Below are 21255 nucleotides of genomic sequence, written 5' to 3' on the forward strand. Positions count from 1 at the left end.
ACTGAGTAAGAGCATTGAGAGTCGTAGTAGTCCAGGGCAACAATGGTAAGAAATATGTGAGCATTGGCAACATAATAGTCTGGGCCACTTTTAGACGAACATGAAAAGGCCAGGCTTGAGATTTCTAATACATAAACTTAGCCACCATTTTCTGAGAAATCCACTGCAGCAGTTGCTTTGGGGGAACATCAACACCCAAAGGGTACCCAAGGTGCCTGACAATGGAGCCACGAGGAACAACCAGACCCTGCCAGTCCAAGGACTGCAAATCCGACTCCGTGCAGCTGAGAATGGCTGATTTGAGGGCGTTGATGCGAAGGCCGGACGCCTGACCAAAGAGGCCCCAAACATCCAATGCTCTTCGAAGGTTATCCCTGTCCGCACGCAAAATCATAAAAGTATCATCCGCCAGGGATTGGCCAATGAAGTGCTGTCCTGTAGGAAGTGACAGTCCTGCCAACTGAGAAGAGGCTGCCATATGAGATAACATCGAAAGAACTGGATGTGTGGCAAGGGCAAAAAATAGAGGGCTCAAAGGGCATCCTTGCCTGACAGAGCGGGCGAGGACAAATGGCTCAGTAACACCTCCGTTCAGCATGACCCGCGAAGACGCTGCAGCGCTAATAGTGTATATGAGACTAGACATCCGCGGACCAAAGCCCATAGCAGACATAAGTTCAGCAACGAAAGACCAGTCTAGATAGTCAAAAGCCTTTTCCAGGTCCAGTTGAATCAGTACGACCTCCTGATTGGAATGCCTGGCATAATCAATTGCCAGTTGAGCATTCAATACATTGTGTAGGATATTTCGGCCCTTAATAAAACCATACTGTAGAGGGTGCACAATGGCCGGGAGATGTTTATGGAGCCGATTCGCCATTACTTTGGAAAAGATTTTGTACATTGAACCCATCAAAGAAATTGGGCGCCACTGTGTCAACTTAGATGGCGAAGGAGCTTTTGGAAGCAGTTTAATGAGGCCTTCTTTCCATGAGGAAGGCATGATCCCCGTTTCCCACACCTGCTGAAACAAAGCCTGCAAAGGTTTCACCAGTTGGGTAGCAAAAGCTTCAAAGAACTCATTAGTGAGACCATCCCAACCCGGGCTTTTATCCTTAGGTAAGTGTAACAAGACGTCCATAACCTCTGCCTCACAAATATCAGACTCCATAGCAGTTTGCATGTCCTGCGGAAGCTGATTGCGGACCAGGTCATAAAAAGCCGAACGGGCCTGAGTAATTTGGGCCGAAGGGGGAGAGGTGAAACCGAGAAGGTCATGGAAATAATTCCTGCACATATGCACAATAGTCTGCGGATCCAGGATAAGGTGGCCTTCTGCATCCTCGAGTCTAGTCATATTTTCTCGAGCAGGAGAGGCATGGAGCGCTCGAAAGAACTTATGGGTCTGACATGCACTATCTTGCAAAGTTTCCGTCAGATGTTGCAGTTTGGCCTGCTGATATGATTTTAACTGGAATGCTTTAATAAGATCAGCCACCCGCATGTCTAGTGCAAGCAGAAATGGATCATCCGGAGTGTCGACCAACAGAGAACGAACCAAAGCCAGCAGATCCTCTGCTGTCTTGCGACGCTGCCGACAAAGCGAGGCATGATAAATCCCATACTGTCGAGCAACCCGTTGTACATTAGAGAGCAATCTTTCAAAAGATGCAGTGCCCTGAGAAGAGAAATCCAAGACAAATCTGTCAATCAATTGCTGCATATAGCCCTGAAAGAGTGCATGCTTCAGGTAAGATGAGTTGAAGCGCAAAGGGAGTCGGTCCAAAAATCGCTTGAAAGGTGCAATGGGTTGTGCAAGCAGCTCAAGCTGCAGAGGGAAATGGTCTGACAAAGCATATTGCTGCAACACTTTGATGTCGAGCATCTCGGGAAGAAAGTCATCATTCTGCATGATATACATACGATCCAGTCGCGACCATGTTGTTGCATACTGAGCCGAATGGAAAGTAAACCCTGTAGAAGACGGGTGTAGCCAGGACCAGAGATCTTGCTTAAGAACAGAAAGAGCCAACTCATGCCACGTACGACTTTCAGGTGCGTCCATCACCGAATGCTCCGATGTGGACTGGAAAGAATCCACACACATATTAAAATCCCCCATGAAGAAGCCTCGTCTGCCAAGTGACAAGGAGGTCTGCAAAGTCTGCCAAAGCTCCCGACGAGATAACGAATCATTCGGAGCATAGAGGCCAACTAACCATAAGATTTCCCCTTCGAATAAAATTTCAATCACCAAAAAGCGGCCATGAACATCATTTTTAATAAGCATAGGCTGATATTTGTCATGTACAATCATGAGCACTCCCGAATAATGCATGGCCTTTGTCCCTGCATAGAACAGTCGAAAGCCATTGCAATCCACTACTTTTCCGGCTTCACCGTGACTCTTGTGCTCAACAGCGCACAGGACATCCCACTGATTTTCGTGCAATACCGTCCACATGGCATGTTGCTTGTGGCGAGAACAAATTCCTCGCACATTCCACGTGGCTATTTTCATGTGTAGTTAAAACCACATCAGGTACGAGGCACAGCTTGCCTCGATTTGACCTTGTCAGCAAGAATGTCCAGGACTCCCTCGTCCAAGAAATCCGCCAACACAGCAAAAGAGTTCTGAGGACCAGATTTGGAAGTAGACGGCATATCTGCTGGCTTGGGGTTGAAGCGGGGGTAACGACGGTCCCATGGGGTAATGACATTACCTCTGGTATCGAATGCCAGCTTAGCAGGGGGACCCTTTGGACGATCTGAATACATTTTTCTGGCGGGCTGATGACGTGGGGCAGAGGAAACCATAGCAGGGGCAGCGCGCTCAGAAGACAACATTTCCTTCCTGCGCATATATGTACGCATGGAATCTTGTGAGGGAGTAGACACAGTATTTTCCATGCCAGCAACAACCCTGTTGCCTTTTTTTGCACGTACTTCCACCCAATCAGTGGCACGGGAATCCAGACCCGAAACCTGTTGTTTACCTTTAGCTAGAACTTGGGGCTGGTGGATAGCATCCAGCGACGGGGCATCACACATCATATCTTCCGTGGGCGGCGCAGCATGGCCAACATCGGAGGTATGTTGTTGTTCCGGGCATTCAGCCATGAAATGCCCCAACTGTCCACAGGAAAAGCAATGCCCTGCGAAATTGCCCCATTTCAATCGAAAGTGTAACGGATGCATGCCCGAGCAATTAAGGCGCAACCAAGCAGGCCTTTTTCTTGCAGTGTCCCATAGCATGCACAAGCGGTTGCGATTCACTGACCGGAGACTGGGAGGGACGAGAACAGTGCCCACCGCGGCCATAGCATCCTTCAACAGTGGCCAATAAACCGCCGGGCAATTTTCCACTTCGACCCATACAGGGCATTCCCGTTGCAGCAGACGCTGAAAATCTGCCATTGGACGCCATGGAACCACATGAACCAACCGGCGTTCAAAAAATAAAGGCAGTTTAGACAGGAGAGCAGCGCGGTGCGTCTCTGATTTCAACAGAACCTCAAAAAACCCCCGGGAGCCAACAAAAATCTCTTCAACACATTCCCCTTGGAGCAGACTGTGCAGCCACTGGCGAATACGGGAAAGCAGGGGGATTCGACCAGTGAAGAAGAGTATCACAGCGCGATCATAAAATACTGAAAAGGAGCGTAGGACAGTTTTTGGGTCGACGGTGGCGTCTAGAACATCGTCAGGCGCTGAGTCGGAAAAGGCTTCCTGATTGTGTTGAACGTAATCGCCAAGCAACGTGTTGGCAAATTCCAGCAAATGCTCCCAGTCAACATCCTGGGAGTCCACAGGATCCGAAGCAACCTGAGCATATGAACGATCCTGAGGAACACCTATCTCTTCCGGAGTATGCTTGGTACGTTTACCCGCAGACTGAATGTCGGGACCAGGGGGCATCTCTTCGTTGCACGGAACCATGTCCTCAGGTTCCTCGGCATCAGAATCCGGGCCAAGTGCTGCCACTGTTTGGTCTAAGAAATCCAGATCCAAACCAGCCATCGTATGACAATTTGATCTTGAAGGAGGACTGACCCTGTTTTTCTCTCTCTCTCTCTCTCTCTCTTTTTTGGACGGATCAGTGGGTACTCTGGCCGAGACGCTGTCTCTCTGACAGCCAACGGGCGTGGGGCTTCACAGAAGCTGGACGCCTCAGCCGAAGACGACACGCACAGGCAGGCTGAGCTGCAAACAGCAGTACAGACGAAGGCAGCGGGGCGACTGGTGACGTGGCAGCGCGATGGGGCAGGGGACAGGACGGGACAGGCGGCAGGACACGGGACAGAAGGCGGAACAGGAGACGACGGCTCTTGCTCTGACGTCTAGGGTTTTCGCTGACGGCGCAGGACAGGGCGTGAGCAGCGTGCGAAGGCGGGCGGAAACGCAGGCGTCGGCGGTGCAGACAGGGCACGAACGACCGACGGGCTGAGGCGGAACGTCAGGCCACGACGGTGCTGACGCGCGCGAGAGGTGACGACAGGCGGGTCGTCAGTCTTCGACGGCACAGGGCTACGCGACGGCAGGGCGTGCAGTACCAGGCGACGGCAGGGCGACAGGAAACGGCGGCACCATTCTCTCTCACACACCCCCTCTCTCTCTCTCTCTCTCTCTCTCTCTCTCTCTCTAGCATTCTCTCTCTCTCTCTCTCTCTCTCTCTCTCTCTCTCTCTCTCTCTCTCTCTCTCTCTCTCTCTCTCCGTAAAAGGTAATTGTATTAATTACGAAAAAAAGATACAAGTTTACATGATTACAAGATACACGATGGCTCTAAGCCAATGTGTGTAAACTGTCAGTACAAAACCAGGAAAGAGTTACACAAGTCATGGCAAAGACGCAGAGGAAATTGCCATATGCCAGGGAAGTAAGTCTTCCCGAGGGAGCAAGTTAGAGTGCCGAATGAGATCTATATGCCAAAGCAAGAGGCCTTTAAGCCTGGCAATGTGTCCCGGAACATTAGAGACCGAATCAAAAAGAAAGGCATTCCGAGTGGTCCAATTGTGCCAGCATCCCCAATATCTATGAAAATGGAACAAGATCTTCATATGCAACTGAACCGGTGTGGGGTATTTTGGGCGTACCAAAACCCAATCGAAAGGGCTTAGTGAGAAACCAACCACAGCTCGCCAAACCGCTGACAGAAGTGACCAGATATTCTTAGCGAGAGGGCAAGAAATAAATCGATGACAGGCCAATTCCACAGTAGTGGTGCAGAAGAATCAATTGTCATTAGAGATTCGACGCTTGGAAAGGACCGAGGCAAGAAGAAGACCATCCATTACCCTCCAAACAAAGGCCTTGCATTTGAAGGTATCTTGTTCAACCAGCCCTCCATCACAGTTGCCTTCCACCATGACTGAGATTTCCGCAACCCCCATACAGTATTAGCTTTAGTAACCAGCCATTGATGATCTTTAATCAGAAGATGGTACACCTAGTTAGCTCAGGCCTTTTCCAAATTCAACTGACCTGCAAGGACCCAGTCCTGCCAAGGACGATCCACAGCAAGGGCAGGAAAGGGCTGCCTGCTCTGGAGCACTAGCAAAAGCTCTTCCCATAAATCACGGTATCCACGAGGGATTCAGAAAAGCCTCCTGGCAGTACGAAACGAAATGAAGACATTACGACTGGCAAGGGTGGCATCTGCAAACTGAAGTCAAGCCAAAACGGGCCATGCGGTTAAATTTTGGTCTGAGCTCATGTTTGCCTTCCCATGAAAGTAATCTCGAGGCTGCCAACAATTCCAGTTGAAAAGAGTTAGTATGTAAGCGGTCCTCCGCTGAATGCCGACGCGTCTTCTGGAGAACCAATTGCCAGGAGCCAACCAAATGAACAAGCAGGGATGAGGAAGGACTCGAAAACCGAGAGTCTACATTAAGAACATGCCACCAGGAGCTTCGAATTTGTGTATTACCATGCAGAAGCCCGCGGTCCTCAAGAAAATAACGGGCTATAACGGCCCACTGGTGATACTCCACACACATGGCACGAAAAAGAGACCAAGGAAGTGCCATCATATGAGTTTCGGCATCCAAAATAGCCCCACCACCCAGGCGTTTGGGGGTACATGTATGCGACCACGAAATCCACGAAATACCTGCAGCTGCTAGTTTCTGTGAAATCCACTGTAGTAGTTGTTTCGGCCGAACATCAACACCCAAAGGATACCCAAGATGCCTGACAATGGAACCACGGGGAACAACCTGTCCCTGTCAGCCCAATGACTGTAAATCGGACTCCGTGCAACTGAGAATGGCTGATTTGAAAGCATTGATACGAAGACCAAAAGCATGACCAAAGAGCGTCCAAACATCTAATGCCTTGCGAATATTATCCTTGTCCGCATGCAAAATCATAAAGCTGTCATCAGCCAAAGATTGACTAATGAAGTGCTGACCAAAAGGAAGAGACAATCCCGCCAACTGAGTAGAAGCTGCCATGGAAGATAACATCGAAAGAACCGGATGTGTCGCTAGGGCAAAGAAGAGAGGACTCAAAGGGCAACCCTGTCTCACAGAGCGTGCAAGGACAAAGGGCTCTATAACACCACCATTTAGCATAACTCGCGAAGAAGCCACAGCACTAATGGTGTAGATCAAGTGGGACATCCGAGTACCAAAGCCCATAGTAGATATAAGTTCTGCAATGAAAGACCAGTCTAAATAGTCAAAAGCCTTTTCCAGATCCAATTGAATCAATACGACTTCCTGACTCGAGTGCCTTGCATAGTCAATAGCCATTTGCACATTTAAGATATTATGCAAAATGTTGTGGCCCTTAATGAAACCATATTGAAGAGGATGCACAATGGCCGGAAGATGCTTGTGGAGCCGATTCGCCAGCACTTTGGAAAAGATTTTATACATCGAACCCATCAAAGAAATTGGTCTCCAATGTTGCAACATCGACGGCGAAGGAACCTTTGGAAGCAGTTTGATAAGACCTTTCCATGAGAAAGGCATGAACCCTGTTTCCCAAACCTGCTGAAACATAGCCGTCAATGGCTTCACCAATTGGGTAGCAAAACTCTCAAAGAATTCATTCGTGAGACCATCCCAACCGGGACTTTTATCCTTAGGCAGGCATAACAAAACATCCATAACCTCCTCACAAATATCTGTCTCCAAAGTAGTTTGCATATCAAGTGGAACTTGATGTCGGACTAGATCATAGAAGACCGAACGTGCATGCGTAACATGGTCAGAAGTTGACTGAGAAGAACCAAGAAGATCTAGAAAATAATTCCTGCACATATTGACAATAGTCTGAGGGTCAGTGACCATTCGACCTTATGAATTCTGGAGTCTAGTCATATTTTCTCGAGCAGGAGAGGCATCTAGCGCGCGAAAGAACTTATGAGTTTGACAAGCACTATCTTGCAAATTGTCAGTCAAATTTTGCAATTTGGCCTGCTGATAAGATTTCAACTGAAACTCTTTAATAAGATCAGCCAAACGCATCGCCAGTGACAACAGAAATTCATCATTTGGAGTGTCTACCAACAAAGAACGAACCAAAGCCAGTAAGTCCTCCGTTGCGTGTCGACGCCGCCGACAAAGAGAGGCATGGTGGATCCCATACTGCCGAGCAACCCGCTGCACATTGGAGAGCAAGCATTCAAAGGAAGCAGTGCCCTCAGTGGCGAAGTCCAATAAAAATCTATCAATCAATTGCTGCATATAGCCCTGAAAGATTGAATGCTTCAAATAAGACAAGTTGAAACGTAAAGGGAGTCTATCCAGCAATTGCATCAAAGGTGCAATGGGTTGTGCAAGTATCTCAAGCTGAAGAGGGAAATGGTCCGACAAGGCATATTGCTACAAGACTGTCATTTCCAGCATCTCAGGAAGAAAATCATCATCTTGCATATGTACATTCGGTCCAACCACGACCATGTAGTTGCATACTGCGCCGAATGAAAAGTAAACCCTGTAGAGGAAGGGTGTAGCCAAGACCATAGATCTTGCTTAAGTACAGCAAGCGCAAACGCATTCCACACCCGACTTTCCGGAGTGTCCATCACCGAATGCCCTGAAGTGGACTGTGAAGAATCAACACACATATTAAAATCCCCCATCAAAAAGCCCCATCTACCGTGACAAGGAGGTCTTCAAAGTATTCCAAAGATCCCAGTGGGATAAAGGGTCATTCGGAGCATAGAGGCCCAGCAACCATAAGATCTCTCCTTCAAATAAAACTTCAACTACCACAAAGCGGCCATGTACATCATTTTTAATAAAAACAGGCTGATATTTCTCATGTACAATCATAAGCACACCAGAATAATGCCCGACGTATGTCCCTGCATAAAACAAGCGAAACCCATGGCAATCCACAACTTTTCCTACTTCACCATGACTCTTGTGCTCAACCGCACACAAGACATCCCATTGATTCTCATGCAATACAGTCCACATGGCATGTTGCTTATGGCGAGAACAAATGCCTCGCACATTCCACGTGGCTATCTTCATGTGTATTCAAAAAGAAAATCAAGAACGAGGCACCGCTTGCCTCGATCCAACCTTTTCTGCTAAAATGTCAAGGACACCCTCATCCAAAAAATCAGCTAACACGGTAAAAGAGTTCTCACGGCCAGCTTTAGAGGTAGACGGAATATCCACTGTCTTGGGGATGGCACGGGGATAACGACGATCCCATGGTGTAATCACATTCCCTCTAGTATCAAAAGCCAGCTTAGCGGGTGGGCCCTTTGGACCGTCTGTATGTACTTTCTTAGTAGACTGATTACGAGGAGCTGAAGGAACCATAGTACGCGCAGCGTGCTCTGAAGACAACATTTCTTTCCTGCGCATATACCTACGCATGGAATCTTGTGAAACATTAGGCCCGGTATCCGCCAGGCCAGCATCAAGCTTTTTACCTTTTTTGGAACGTGCCTCTACCCAATCATTGCCACGGGAATCCAAACCCAAAACAAGTTGTTTATCTTTATCCAAAACTTTAGGTGGCTGGGTTGCATCCTGTGACGGAGCATCAAGCACCATGTCTTCCATAGGTAGCACAACATGCTCATCATCTGAAGACGGTTGCTTCTCTGGGCATTCGGCCATAAAATGCCCCAATTTTCCACACAAAAAGCAGTGTCCTGCAAAGTTGCCCCATTTCAAACGAAAGTGCAAAGGATGCATGCCAGAGCAATCAAAACGAAGCCATGCAGGCCTTTTCCTAGCAATGTCCCGTAACATACACAAACGGTTACGATTCATGGCCCTTAGGCTCGGGGAGACCAGAACAGTTCCCACAACGGCCATGGCATCCTTTAACAAAGGCCAATAGACAGCCGGGCAATTTTCCACTTCAACCCACACCGGGCATTCACGTTGAAGCAGGCGCTGAAAGTTTGCCATAGGGCGCCATGGCACAACATGGACCAAACGGCGATCAAAGAACAATGGCAATTTAGACAGGAGATCAGCCCGATGCTTCTCCAATTTCAACAGCATCTCATAGAAGCCTCGGGGCCCAACAAAAATCTCCTCAACACACTCCCCTTGTAGTAAATGGTGCAACCACTGGCAAATATGGGAAAGCACTGGGATCTTGCCAATGAAGAAGAGTATAACAGCACGGTCATAAAACACCGAAAAAGAGCACAAGGCATTTTTCGGGTCCACCGTGGCTTCCAGAACATCTTCAGTTCCAGAGTCAGAAAAAGCTTCATGATTATGTTGGACATAATTGCCAAGCAGAGTGTTGGCAAACTCCAGCAAATGCTCCCAGTCAATATCCTGAGAATCCACAGAATCAGAGGCAACCTGAGCATAAGAATGTTCCTGATGACCCATTGTCTCTTCTGAAGTATGCTTGGAGCGTTTGCCCACACGCTGAAAGTCAGGACCAGGAGGCATCTCCTCTGTGCAAGGAACCATATCCTCTGGTTCCTCTGTATCAGAATCCGGACCAAGGGCTGCCACCGTTTGGTCGATAAAAGCCATATCCAGACCAGCCATGCTTCTCCTCTCTCTCTCTCTCTCTCTCTCTCTCTCTCTCTACACACACACACACACACACACACACACACACACACACACACACACACACACACATACATACATACATACATACATACATATATATACATATATACATATATACACATATATATATATATATATATATGTACAAATCCGTGGGCACGCGAGTCAAGACGCTGCCTCTCTGACAACTATCGGACTTAGGGTTTACAACAGCTAAGCGTCTCTCTCTCTCTCTCTCTCTCTCTCTCTCTCTCTCTCTCTCTCTCTCTCTCTCTGTGTGTGCAGATTCCGCAGACCTGCAAAACCGGGTAACCGCAGGGCTGCAGCAACAGGACTGCGACGGGGCGCCTGTGCAGAACAGAACAGACTCGAGCAAGTGAACCCCAGACCAACAGGGCTTGTGAAAGCAGTGGGCGTCTGCAGCGCGGCTCAGCAGGCGATTGTCTGAAGGCGCAGATCCAGGCGCCTGTCAAGCGAGCAACGGCACGTTCCGTCAGTAGGCGCAGCAGGCGACAGGTCCAGGTGAAGACGTGACGCGGACGTCAGGGCAGACGAACTCCATGCAGGTCCGGGGGAGATTGCCCACAGCTCGCAGGAGGTTCGTCACCAAGTCATGGGGATGCCAAATCCGCCATCGCATCGTCTCCTCTCTCTCTCTCTCTCTCTCTCTCTCTCTCTCTCTCTCTCTCTCTCTCTCTCTCTCTCTCTCTCTCTCTCTCTCTCTCTCTCTCTCTCTCTCTCTCTCTCTCTCTCTCTCTCTCTCTCTCTCTCTCTCTCTCTCTCTCTCTCTCTCTCTCTCTCTCTCTCTCTCTCTCTCTCTCTCTCTTCGTGAAGATAATTGAATTAGATAGTGAATATTTACATCAGACCATCAGGTCAACATTCTATCTTGGACAAGCACCCTTTTTGTAGCAGCGAGAGTATGACAACTTGACATCCAAAGGAGCAGCAAATGACTATGATGAGGGTGGAAAAGCATTGAAGTTTGAGTCCTTTAGTGGTGTACAAGATAGGTTGAAAGCTTTGACTTTCATTTAGTAGTTTGATGCAACCTATTCAAGGGGCAACTTCATAGAGTCCTCAAATATTCAAAAGGCAACCACTTTCTTGAAAAGGAATGCATTACAGTGGCGATCTACTCTTTCGATACAAGGTAGAGCACCGTCAATGTGGATACAATTCAAGCAAATGTTTGCATCGATTTGATTGACAAGTACCTTTGAGGTGGACATCATGATAGCTTGGAATAAGCTGGATGCTAAGGAATGTTGTGGCTAATGCACTGTCATGTAAGCCACAAATTTCAGCCATTAGCATGGTTTATCACATTGAGTTGGATGCCATGAAAGAGCAATATGTTGTTGATTCGTACTTTGCTAATGTTTATGATCAGCTTTGCAATGGCCAAAGGCATGAACACTTGTGCTAAGAGATGGATTTTTTATGATGCATGGACAACTGGGTGCCACAAAGCAGTTAAGGCCTAGAGTTATCATTGAAAGTCATGCTCCTCCATATGCAAGACACAAAAGTATTGATGCCATGGTCATAGTTGCCTCCGTACATGGTACAATACAATCCGTACGATACGATTTCGTACGATAAAACTGGCCTCTTTCTTCAATTTGCATGTGATCCATGTGGAGAGGGACACAAAGAAGTCCAACTTCCACCATTGGACATGCAAGTATTGCGGGAAGCGCTATACAAGTGGTGCAACTCGACTTCTCCAACATATTTCCAAGACGGGGGGGCAAGTTGCTCCATGCAAGGAGATCCCTCCAAACATTGCAGAGGAGATTCTCGCGAAGATAAAAGGGGGATCCACAAGAGGAGGAGGAAATGGCTTATTGGGACTAACTCCTATGCCTACTAACGAGGAAGCATCCAATGTGAGCGTATCTTTAACCGATGCAGGAGAGGCCTCTACCATTGGTGGTGGGGGCTCCACATCCGCATCCGGCTCCGATAAAAGACAAAGAGTGGAGGCTCATGCGGTGCCGGAGAGACAATCGTCTCTCTCTCAAGCACCGAGTCATGTGTGTGGATCAGTTGTCTTTCTTAGAAAAAGGCAACGACTTGCAGACATTGAAATTGCACGCATGGTGATTGAGTGCAATCTTGCATTCAATATCCTAAAGCAAGAGCAATGGAAGAAGATGGTAAAAGCCATTGCCAATGTGGATCCATGTAAAGGATGGACCGGTGTCACATACAATGACATGAGGACGAGAAAGATTGATGAAGAGGAGAGGATTGATAGAGCCCTTGATCCTATTCGGGCCGCATGGATAAAATATGGTTACTCCATTCTCACCGACGGATGGAGTAATCATAAGAAACGGGACATTATCAACATACTCGTCTCATGTCCACCCAGCACTTACTTTTTGTGGGCCGTAGATACCGGCAAAAGAGGGAGAAAAACGACGCGCGCATTCATCTACCGCCACAATCGACAAGCTATCATTGAAGTATACATCGCAATTTGCATTTTAAATTTGTTTCACTTTCTTTCATTATGATAATATCATGATTCATAATTGAAATTTGATTTATACATAACTTGCAATTTGTAAATTGTGGTTGTAGGTGCCCCTCAAATGTAGTGCAAGTTGTTACCGACAATGCATCGAATTGTCGGCGCATGGGCCGTTTGCTTGAGGTCGAGTTCCCTACCATTGTGTGGACTCCATGTGCAAGTCATTGTTTGAACTTGCTCATGGAGGACATTGGGAAGCTCAAGTGGATGAAGAGGGTGGTCCACAAAGCTATATCAATTGTCACATTCTTCATGGTAAAGGTAAAGGTACTTGTGATATATCATGAGCATAGCACACTTGAGTTGAAGAAGCCTTCTTCAACTCGCTTTGCTTACATGTAGTTATTGCTGGAGCGCCTTTATGAGGTGCGGTCTGCCTTGCGCCAGACAGTGATGTCCACTCTATGAAATGAGTGGGATGAGCAGAGGAGACCAAAGCCATACAGCGCTTGTGCCTTAATGAGCAGTTTTGGCAAAATGTCCGTGCCGTTGTCATTGTCATGACTCCCTTTTATAGCGAGAGTGTCCAAAAGATGCCGATGAAGGAGACCTTGGATCTCTATGGCCCTACCCATTATGTACGAATCATGGATAAAACTACTACTAGGCCCGAAAAACCATTTGATTATTTTCAATCTTTAAAGACGGGGGTATGTAAAGTTGAGGACCAATTGTTGAAAAGGTTTTGTGAGTACATAGAGATATACAAGGTTGCAAAGAGGAAATGCTCACATTTGTGGATCCCTCATACTACAAGTATACATGTAGGAAGCTTGGCATGTCCTCATAAACCTATTACCAATGTTTTTCCCAAAAAACCAAATACACGATGATGTTTATCAATGCTCAAAGGTGACCATTTAGGCGTTTGATTAGAAACTCCCTTAATTGGTCCACATGTAGATACAATTTACTGAAATTCAATTCGATCATTAAGAAACTATCGACCGAGGCACCGGAACATAACAAATAAATTCATAGGTGTATCCATATGGGCAAACTGCAGTACCAGCTAGTCCACACTAAAGAAATCTTGAGAGAGTGTCCCATACGAAAAACCTAAAAGTGTGTGAGATGGAGGTCAAGCCTCCCCCATAGGTACATATGCACCACCCAATATGAGAAAGTAGAGGTCCTATACAAAAAACCCGAAAGTGTGTGAGATGGAGGTCAAGCCTCTCCCATAGGAGAGTGTCCCATACGAAAAACCTAAAAGTGTGCCCCATATCGGAGAGTATCTTATACAAAAAACCCGAAAGTGTGAGATGGAGGTCGAGCGTCCCTCATAGATGCATATACACCACCCGCATATCAGAAAGTAGAGGTTCTAAAGGCTACCTATGTTTAAAAACCCCCTAGAAGTGATATGAGAAGTCACTAGAGATGTGTGGAAAGAAAAAGTGAAAGGTGTGAATGGAAGTGGAGATGTGGTGAAAGAAGTGAGTGGATTGGGTAGAGATTGGTATTTCGGTAATGCTAAAGTGGATGTAAGCTCATTAAATTAATTTTCTAAATTTAATCTTTGAAATCGGAATATGGATGATGATGGAAAAAAGGAATGAGTATGTTTCACCAACATCGAATTGACCTTGAGAACCAAAAGTAGAAGGAAACAAAGAAGGGAAACTTGCAAAAGGGATTACGGAATTTTTCTTGTAAATACCTCTTCTTGTATTTACATTAAACAGCCCCAAAACATGCTTAATTAAGGAAGAAACCTTGTTTATTTTTTTAAAAATGTGTTCTTAGACAGTGTCTGTATCCCATAAGCACAAACCCACTTGGGAGGGCCCAAACTTTCTATAAATAGGTATGCTACTCTCCATTCAACCTTAATCTCGTTTTTGCAGATTTCACGTATTTCAGCTTGCTGCCCACACCCCGAATGCGGAGGACATTGCGGTCCAAGCTGGCCATTGCTGTCTACAACAGTCTGACGCCTGTTTCCAGCCCACCACACACTGTTCGGAGCTGATTTCAGCATACTGACTGTTGCTGCTGGTTTTTCCTGCGTTTTTAGTCTTTATCTCTCCTACGGCCTGCGTTTGCTGTTTTCTCTCTCCTGCACCTGCATTTTTAGTATTTCTCTCTCCTGCACTGCCATCTGCATCAGATCCAATCTTCCTTGGCTGCGTTTGCCAGTGTTCGACATCCGAAGGCTGCCTTGCTGCGATTCGGGATCCGTTCAAAGTAGAACACACTCTCTAGCTCATTACCCTTGCCATGATCCTTGAGATACATGAGTTTGAGGTACAGTATTCATTCACTACATAGTGTGTTTGTTGCATGAGCATTGTATATTCAATAGTCATATCACTTCATTCATTGTTTGTGTTCATTGTCTCTGAGTTACCCTAACTTGAACTGTGTTCTTCTATCAGTCTATGCTTTGTCATATGGTGTTATTTGCATTTTTGTGTTAGGGCATTTCTTCACATCATATTCCTCCAATTTTAGAGGGGGTCACTTCCTATTCTCCTCATTCATCGGGGAATGGTGTTTCCGCCCCTCCTTACCGTGGCCATCCATGCACCTTGGTGTGCACCATGGTTTTCATCCTCCTCTTTCAACATCAACATCAATGATCTACAGATTCTACCTAGGTCAGGCCCTTGAATGTTTCAGCCACGTGTCGGTGGCTTTGCCTCCACATTCTTACCAACATGGAGACACGAGGCTAGTGGATTCTCTTTCAAGGTCAAGTTTCATGCACGATCGACACATCCTGTCTACTATTCTTCATTATAGCCATAGGTTTCTTTTCACATGAAATACATGGATTACCAAGTGGAGACTATCTCTTTCACACCTCTAGGGCACCTTTTTGGGCCTAAGAGTAGATGTTGAGCAACCAAAGTCACTAAGAGCATTGTATTACATTAATTCCTATTATGGTTTCCATTTACATAGCCCCAATTTCCAAAAAGGCACTATTTGCTTCATTTATTAGTATATGGGTGCCACCCAAGACAATTGAGGCACCAACCTTGACAGTTCAGTGACTCATGTGCCTATAAATAGGGCATGGGCATTCATCCATCCTCACTTTATCTTATTCATTCTTTGTCAATTTATCCACTCCATCACACTTACTGCCTTGGCCCTCTACCACTGCTATCCACATCCTATCTTGGCAGATATCTCAGTTTGCCTATCCAGCTAGTTGTGACACCATACCAGCAAGTGCCTTCATTCCAGAGGTCTTCTTCACATTGCCATCAGTTTCAAACACTCCAAATTGTTGTGCTTTGAGTCCAAACAATTTGGCAACCTGTTCTTCATCATTTCCCACTGCTGCATTTGCTGGTTTCACTCCTCCCTGGGCTAGTACAGCAGATCATCTTCATCATTATTGTGTGTTTCAAGGTCCTCCTGCCACCCCAGCACCCAAACGATAGTTCTCAGCCATCACCAACCTTCTAGAGGCTGCATTTGCAGGAGCAGATTCAAGCCATCTACAGCAGGTTACACCCTTTTTATTGGCCTTACGTCAAATACTTCCAACAATCACCTATGTGCAAGCATTTACATGGAGAGATCTTCACTCACACTCTTCTGTTTTCTTATCTAGTTGGCTGCAGCCATCATCCCAGAGAGATTTCAGCATATCCTTCTTCTCCAACAGTCCCCTAGGACTGCATTTTGCTCCCTCTACTTCTATCTATCATCTTTCAATGTCTACTCTCACACCTCTACCTAAAGGATTGTGTTTCGCTCCTCCACTATGCAGATCCATCTATAGGTGCAGATCCATCCATAGGTGCTGTTGCCCTAATCAGCCAGGACAGTGCAGTCATCTCCAAGCCAGCTCCATTTTATCAGCATGATTCATTCATCATGATTCAGAGTTCATCATTCTTCAATTATCTTCTTTTATGTTTCAAGTTTTCCTTGTCACAGTGTTTGCCATACACTTTGTGTTCCCCCCTCAAACACTATTGTTTCTTGACAAAGTCTACATTTCTAATTCAGGTGACTTTGTCATTGGTGCATCACAAGTTTGAAGCCCACCACTAATCCTTTCCATACATAAATTTTTCCTCTCTCTACCCAATCATTTTGCTGATCCAATTCATTCACAAAATCTCCATCTTTTTATTCCTTCACACTCTGGAGTTTCAACTCAGTGCTTCTAGTGCTCCAATACTGAGATCACACATGCACAATCAACCACCAAACAAAGGTCAAATGCACGGACTTTCTTCCCATACTTCCCTTCAATTTCTCACCCAGCAACTCAATTGCACACATGCCCATCATGAGTAGGGCTCAATTCACTTATCGAACAACTACTCCCACTATGGATCCTGCTCAAAATGATGCACATGATCCGTTTTGCAAGGGCTTCCTTTTTCACATGGTGGGCCCTCTAGGCTCAATCTGCAAGTGTACTCCATTCCCCAAACCTACCTTTTTCACCTAGCATTCTATTCCCATTGGCTACAGCCAAGGCCAGTGGGTTTGGAAACTCGCCCAAGCATTTGGGCCACATCCTGGTCCTAATCAATCCCACGTGAGTGAGTCTGACAATAGCAAATTCATGTTAACAAAGTTTAATTGTAGAGGTTCTTGATCTATCTGGTACATTAGGTTCCATTATGAACATGCAAGTCTCTCTAGCCATCAACTAGATCGAATGCTGCGATTGCCACGATAGTGTTGCAGTGCACCTCTTTCACAATATGAGATGCAATGTTGGGTCCATTGTGCATCATTATTGAACAGTTCTTGGGTTCAAGGATGGTTAGGGATTGAGGTATATGCCATGTGTTTTCTCTCAATTTGGTGTGCGTGGCATGCGTAGTTAAGGAGTCCACTATGATGCCTATGTACATTTAACCAAGACCAACATCTTGGTGCCAACACAAACAGATAACTCTAAAGGACAGTTTCATCATTCTCCCTGCCTCTCTCCCCACCTGGCAGGGTATCCTTTAAAATGTGGTAATCTGGACACACAAACTTCCTGGTCACACAGTTCCACGTGCTGATGCTGAGTAAGAGTCTCACAAATTAGCCTTAGAGCATTGTCTGCTGAAGCTCCTAGGCATATCCCTACAGATTAGCAGTATTCCTGAGAAGATTCATTCTATGAACTTGGCCTGCTGTATCATGTACTAGAAAGCATAAACTGAGCCTGCATGAATCTGGCCCCCATAGAAGGGGCTAGGCCTGCCATATCACATGCTAGAAAGCATAAACCGTGCCTGCATGAAACTGCCACACCCACAGACATGTGGGAGCAGAAATAAGGACAAGATGAGAAATAAGAAGGGAGGGGACAACCTACAAGGTTGCTTTGAGATAGAACAAAGACACCAAGACATAGTGTCCAATTACCAAGTTAACATGAGTTGCCATTGTCTTAATCTTAAATATCACCATTCTCAAGTTTGTCTGCCACCATGGACCTCCTTCTGATCAATAAACTTAGTTGTCCAACCCTTGGATGGAGATTTGAAGCAGGAAAAGATCACATTGTCTAATTTTACAAAGGCAATTACAAGGATGTTTATGTACCAACTACTTAAAATAATATTTGTCCTTCAACAACTACAGAATAACTGTTAAAATCTGGCTTGACTGCTTCCTTGCACTTGGAATGATCCCTCACAATGAAAAGGCTGTAAAGTGTTGTAATACCAAATTTGTGTGAGACTATATAGCCAGTGGAACCTCTACATCTGAATTCTTAGGACTTCAACTTCTTAATAAGTTAGTTGCAGTGCATCTGCAAACAATCCTACAGACATGCAGTGTTCTTACCAGATTTTAACACCTGACCACAAGATACATGAAGAATCAGACAGAGTTCCTGGCACAGAGAAAGGCAGAAAAGTATTCAGCTGTTCTTACCTTCCTGATCATGGGCTGGTTGGTTGGAACAACGGTCACAGTTAGTTTGTAGATCTTTTCAAACTCGGAACTCTCAGTAGCTGCTGTTCCAGTCATTCCACACAGCTTGGGATACTGACGTTAGCTTACAATGTTAGGTCAAATGTTGGTTGTTAAGCAAGTTGTGTATGGATATGGCATGTTCAGATTGACACAACAGTACCTGCAAGAAAAAATTCTGGTAGCTGATAGAAGCCAAAGTTACTGTCTCATTCTGAATGGGCACGCCTTCCTTGGCCTCTACAGCTTGATGCAAACCATCGCTCCAGCGCCTACCCTGAAGGACAACAAGAAAATGGGTAATGGATAGTGTTGACTTTCACAAAATACATGGTCCCCGGTCAGGTCCAACTACCCTTTCTAAGAGTCAATGAATGCACGTATATCCCAACCAAACAGTCAGTAAAAGCAAGGAAAGTAATAAAGTCTAGTTGCACCACCTGAAATCAGCCAGCTGTTTGAAAGAATATGACTACCCAGTAGTTTGTACATAGTTTGTGAATTCCTTCTATTATGAAATAACAATATCAGAAGGCCTACAGTGAGCAAAATTTCTACCAGGATAAGATACATCTCCAAGAGTAAATGCAGCATAAATGTGAAGCTAAATATTTTTCATGATAAATGACTACAACAGATAGCATAAAAAGAAACGAATGACTTCCTTTCTTTTGAATCTATCATATGTTTACAGTATGTTTGCTCATTTGCAATCATAACTTCAGAATAACGTGAACTCTTGCTAAACAAACATCAGCTCTCCTTCTGTTGCTTAATGAATGGAATAAAAATTTATAACCGAAAATAGCTGATCCTAATCAGCAATCTTCGGTGGTCAACATCATGAAGAAAAGGTAGGATCAACCCTGCAGACTTTCAAACTGCTACTCTGCATTTCCATTTTGATAAACATAAAGAGTTTAAGCTTTTGCAACCTGCACTGCCAACATTCAGAAGCTACGTATGTCCAAATACTTGTTATTGCATTGCTTACTCCAACTGGATATGGTACAAGAAACATAAGACTACCTACCCTCAACTCCTTCCAATGTCTGTTGCACAGCAAATGCCATGAACAATGGGCCTCATGGAAGCTCAGCAAGACAGCAAACAAAACAGTCTCCATGGAGAAAACAACAGCTTTAAAAAGCCTATCCTTCTCAACAAATAGTCTTGCTCGTTCAAAAAGATGTCTTCACCACAGATTTCTCTCTTGAATGTACGGCTGGCTCATATATACTGGCCCTGCACTTGGTAATGAAGATTCATCACTTGAGTTTCCTCATCATGCATTGGCCCCATTTTGCCACACCACACCTTATTGCCACACAGCCAGCTACAACATCGACTTCAAGATGGGACACTCTGACCAGTCATGTACTTAGACTTCTGTTATTGTGCAGTGATTGAGCATCCCTTTCAATAACAGGGAAATTTTTTGGGAAGGAAAAGAAAATGATTTAGCATTAAGGATCAAATTCAGAATCCTGACATAATGGAAGAAGTCTTTGTGAACCACAGAATATGTTCAATGAGAGCTGTCCCTTGTTTCCAGTTTAAGTTAGCACACATACTGAAAATATAAAGTTCAAACTTGAGAATCAAAACAATGTCACCACGTAGACATACCCCTAATGAAGATCAAAAGCCCAGGAACCAGGAAAAAGAGCTACTGCAAACATATTCTAAATAGAAGAGTGTGTCAAACATAAGCATAACCAGGAGACGTAGGTAGGCAAGCCTACAAAATTGAGTGTAATCAAGCCATTTACCTGCATAACTCTGCCTGTAAATTCATCCACAATTACCACCTCTTGCCCGCGCACAATATAATTGACATCCTTCAAAAATAACTCCTTTGCTTTGATTGCATTAATAACATAAGAAGCCCACTGTTCACGGGGATCATAAAGATCTTTAACATCTAAAATTTCTTCAGCATCTTCATAACCTTGTTCTGTCAACAGGATTGTCTTCTGCTTCTCATCCACCTGTCATTATGTCAAACACGATGCAGAAATATAAGTTTTTAAGGCAAGATCAAAACCCCACATTTGCACCACGCATCTCATTTGTCCTTTTAATTCAAAGAACACAAACCGAGCTGCTGAATACATGCATTCACAGAGAAGAAAACGTTAAGCTTACAGTGTAATGAATGTCACGTGCAAAAGCAGCAGCTATTTTAGCAGCTTTGTAATATCGTTCACTTGGTTTTTCTGCAGGACCTGATATGATCAGTGGGGTTCGGGCTTCATCTATCAATATGGAATCAACCTCGTCGATGATACAGTAGTTAAAGCCCCTCACAACAAGATCATTGACACTCTGATAGAAACAAACAGAAAAGAAAGACATTAGCTGCAAATATACAACTATCAATATGAGTCAATTGCAGGTGAAACAAAGTTATCATAAGATCAGAACACTTGCCGTTGCTAGATTGTCGCGTAGGTAGTCAAAACCAAGTTCACTATTTGTGACATAAGTTACATCACACAGATAGTTGTCTTTCCTTTGTTCGCTTGTCATACCCTCTGTATACAAACCGTATAAGAACTCTAGAAGACGTCATATTAAGGCTGCTGAAGCTAATAAAAGCATGCAGTCATGAAGTTAACTTTAATTCAGCAATGTATCTAGGGGAAATATGCCTGCTATAGATAAGTACAGGTAATTGCAGATATGAGATTAAGAATCCGCAGTAAATTATTCAATGTGATAATACTGGATTCAATACGTGGAAGGCGCTACCACTATGGTTATTGAAGACCATCACTCCTTTCGAAGAACTGTGGCATCC

The 21255-nt window shown here is 45.1% G+C and overlaps 1 protein-coding gene across 3 annotated transcripts in view; it reads right to left on the reverse strand.

Moving 5' to 3' along the window:
* The window catches only part of AGY1 (Albino or Glassy Yellow 1), a 110708-nt gene that overhangs the window by 30390 nt on the left and 59063 nt on the right, over positions 1 to 21255 (reverse strand). For all 3 annotated transcript variants that reach the window (XM_087668944.1, XM_087668943.1, XM_087668942.1), the window contains exons 4-8: positions 20886 to 20989; positions 20601 to 20780; positions 20225 to 20443; positions 18616 to 18729; positions 18414 to 18527 (exon numbers count right to left, since the gene is read on the reverse strand). In XM_087668944.1, the coding sequence (XP_087525070.1) occupies positions 18414 to 18527; positions 18616 to 18729; positions 20225 to 20443; positions 20601 to 20780; positions 20886 to 20989 (731 nt within the window). The remainder of the gene's footprint in view (positions 1 to 18413; positions 18528 to 18615; positions 18730 to 20224; positions 20444 to 20600; positions 20781 to 20885; positions 20990 to 21255) is intronic.

Source organism: Lygodium microphyllum, chromosome 27 (assembly GCF_053477565.2).
Source record: "Lygodium microphyllum isolate KBCC chromosome 27, Lygodium_microphyllum_v1.1.10, whole genome shotgun sequence".
Taxonomy (NCBI): domain Eukaryota; kingdom Viridiplantae; phylum Streptophyta; class Polypodiopsida; order Schizaeales; family Lygodiaceae; genus Lygodium; species Lygodium microphyllum.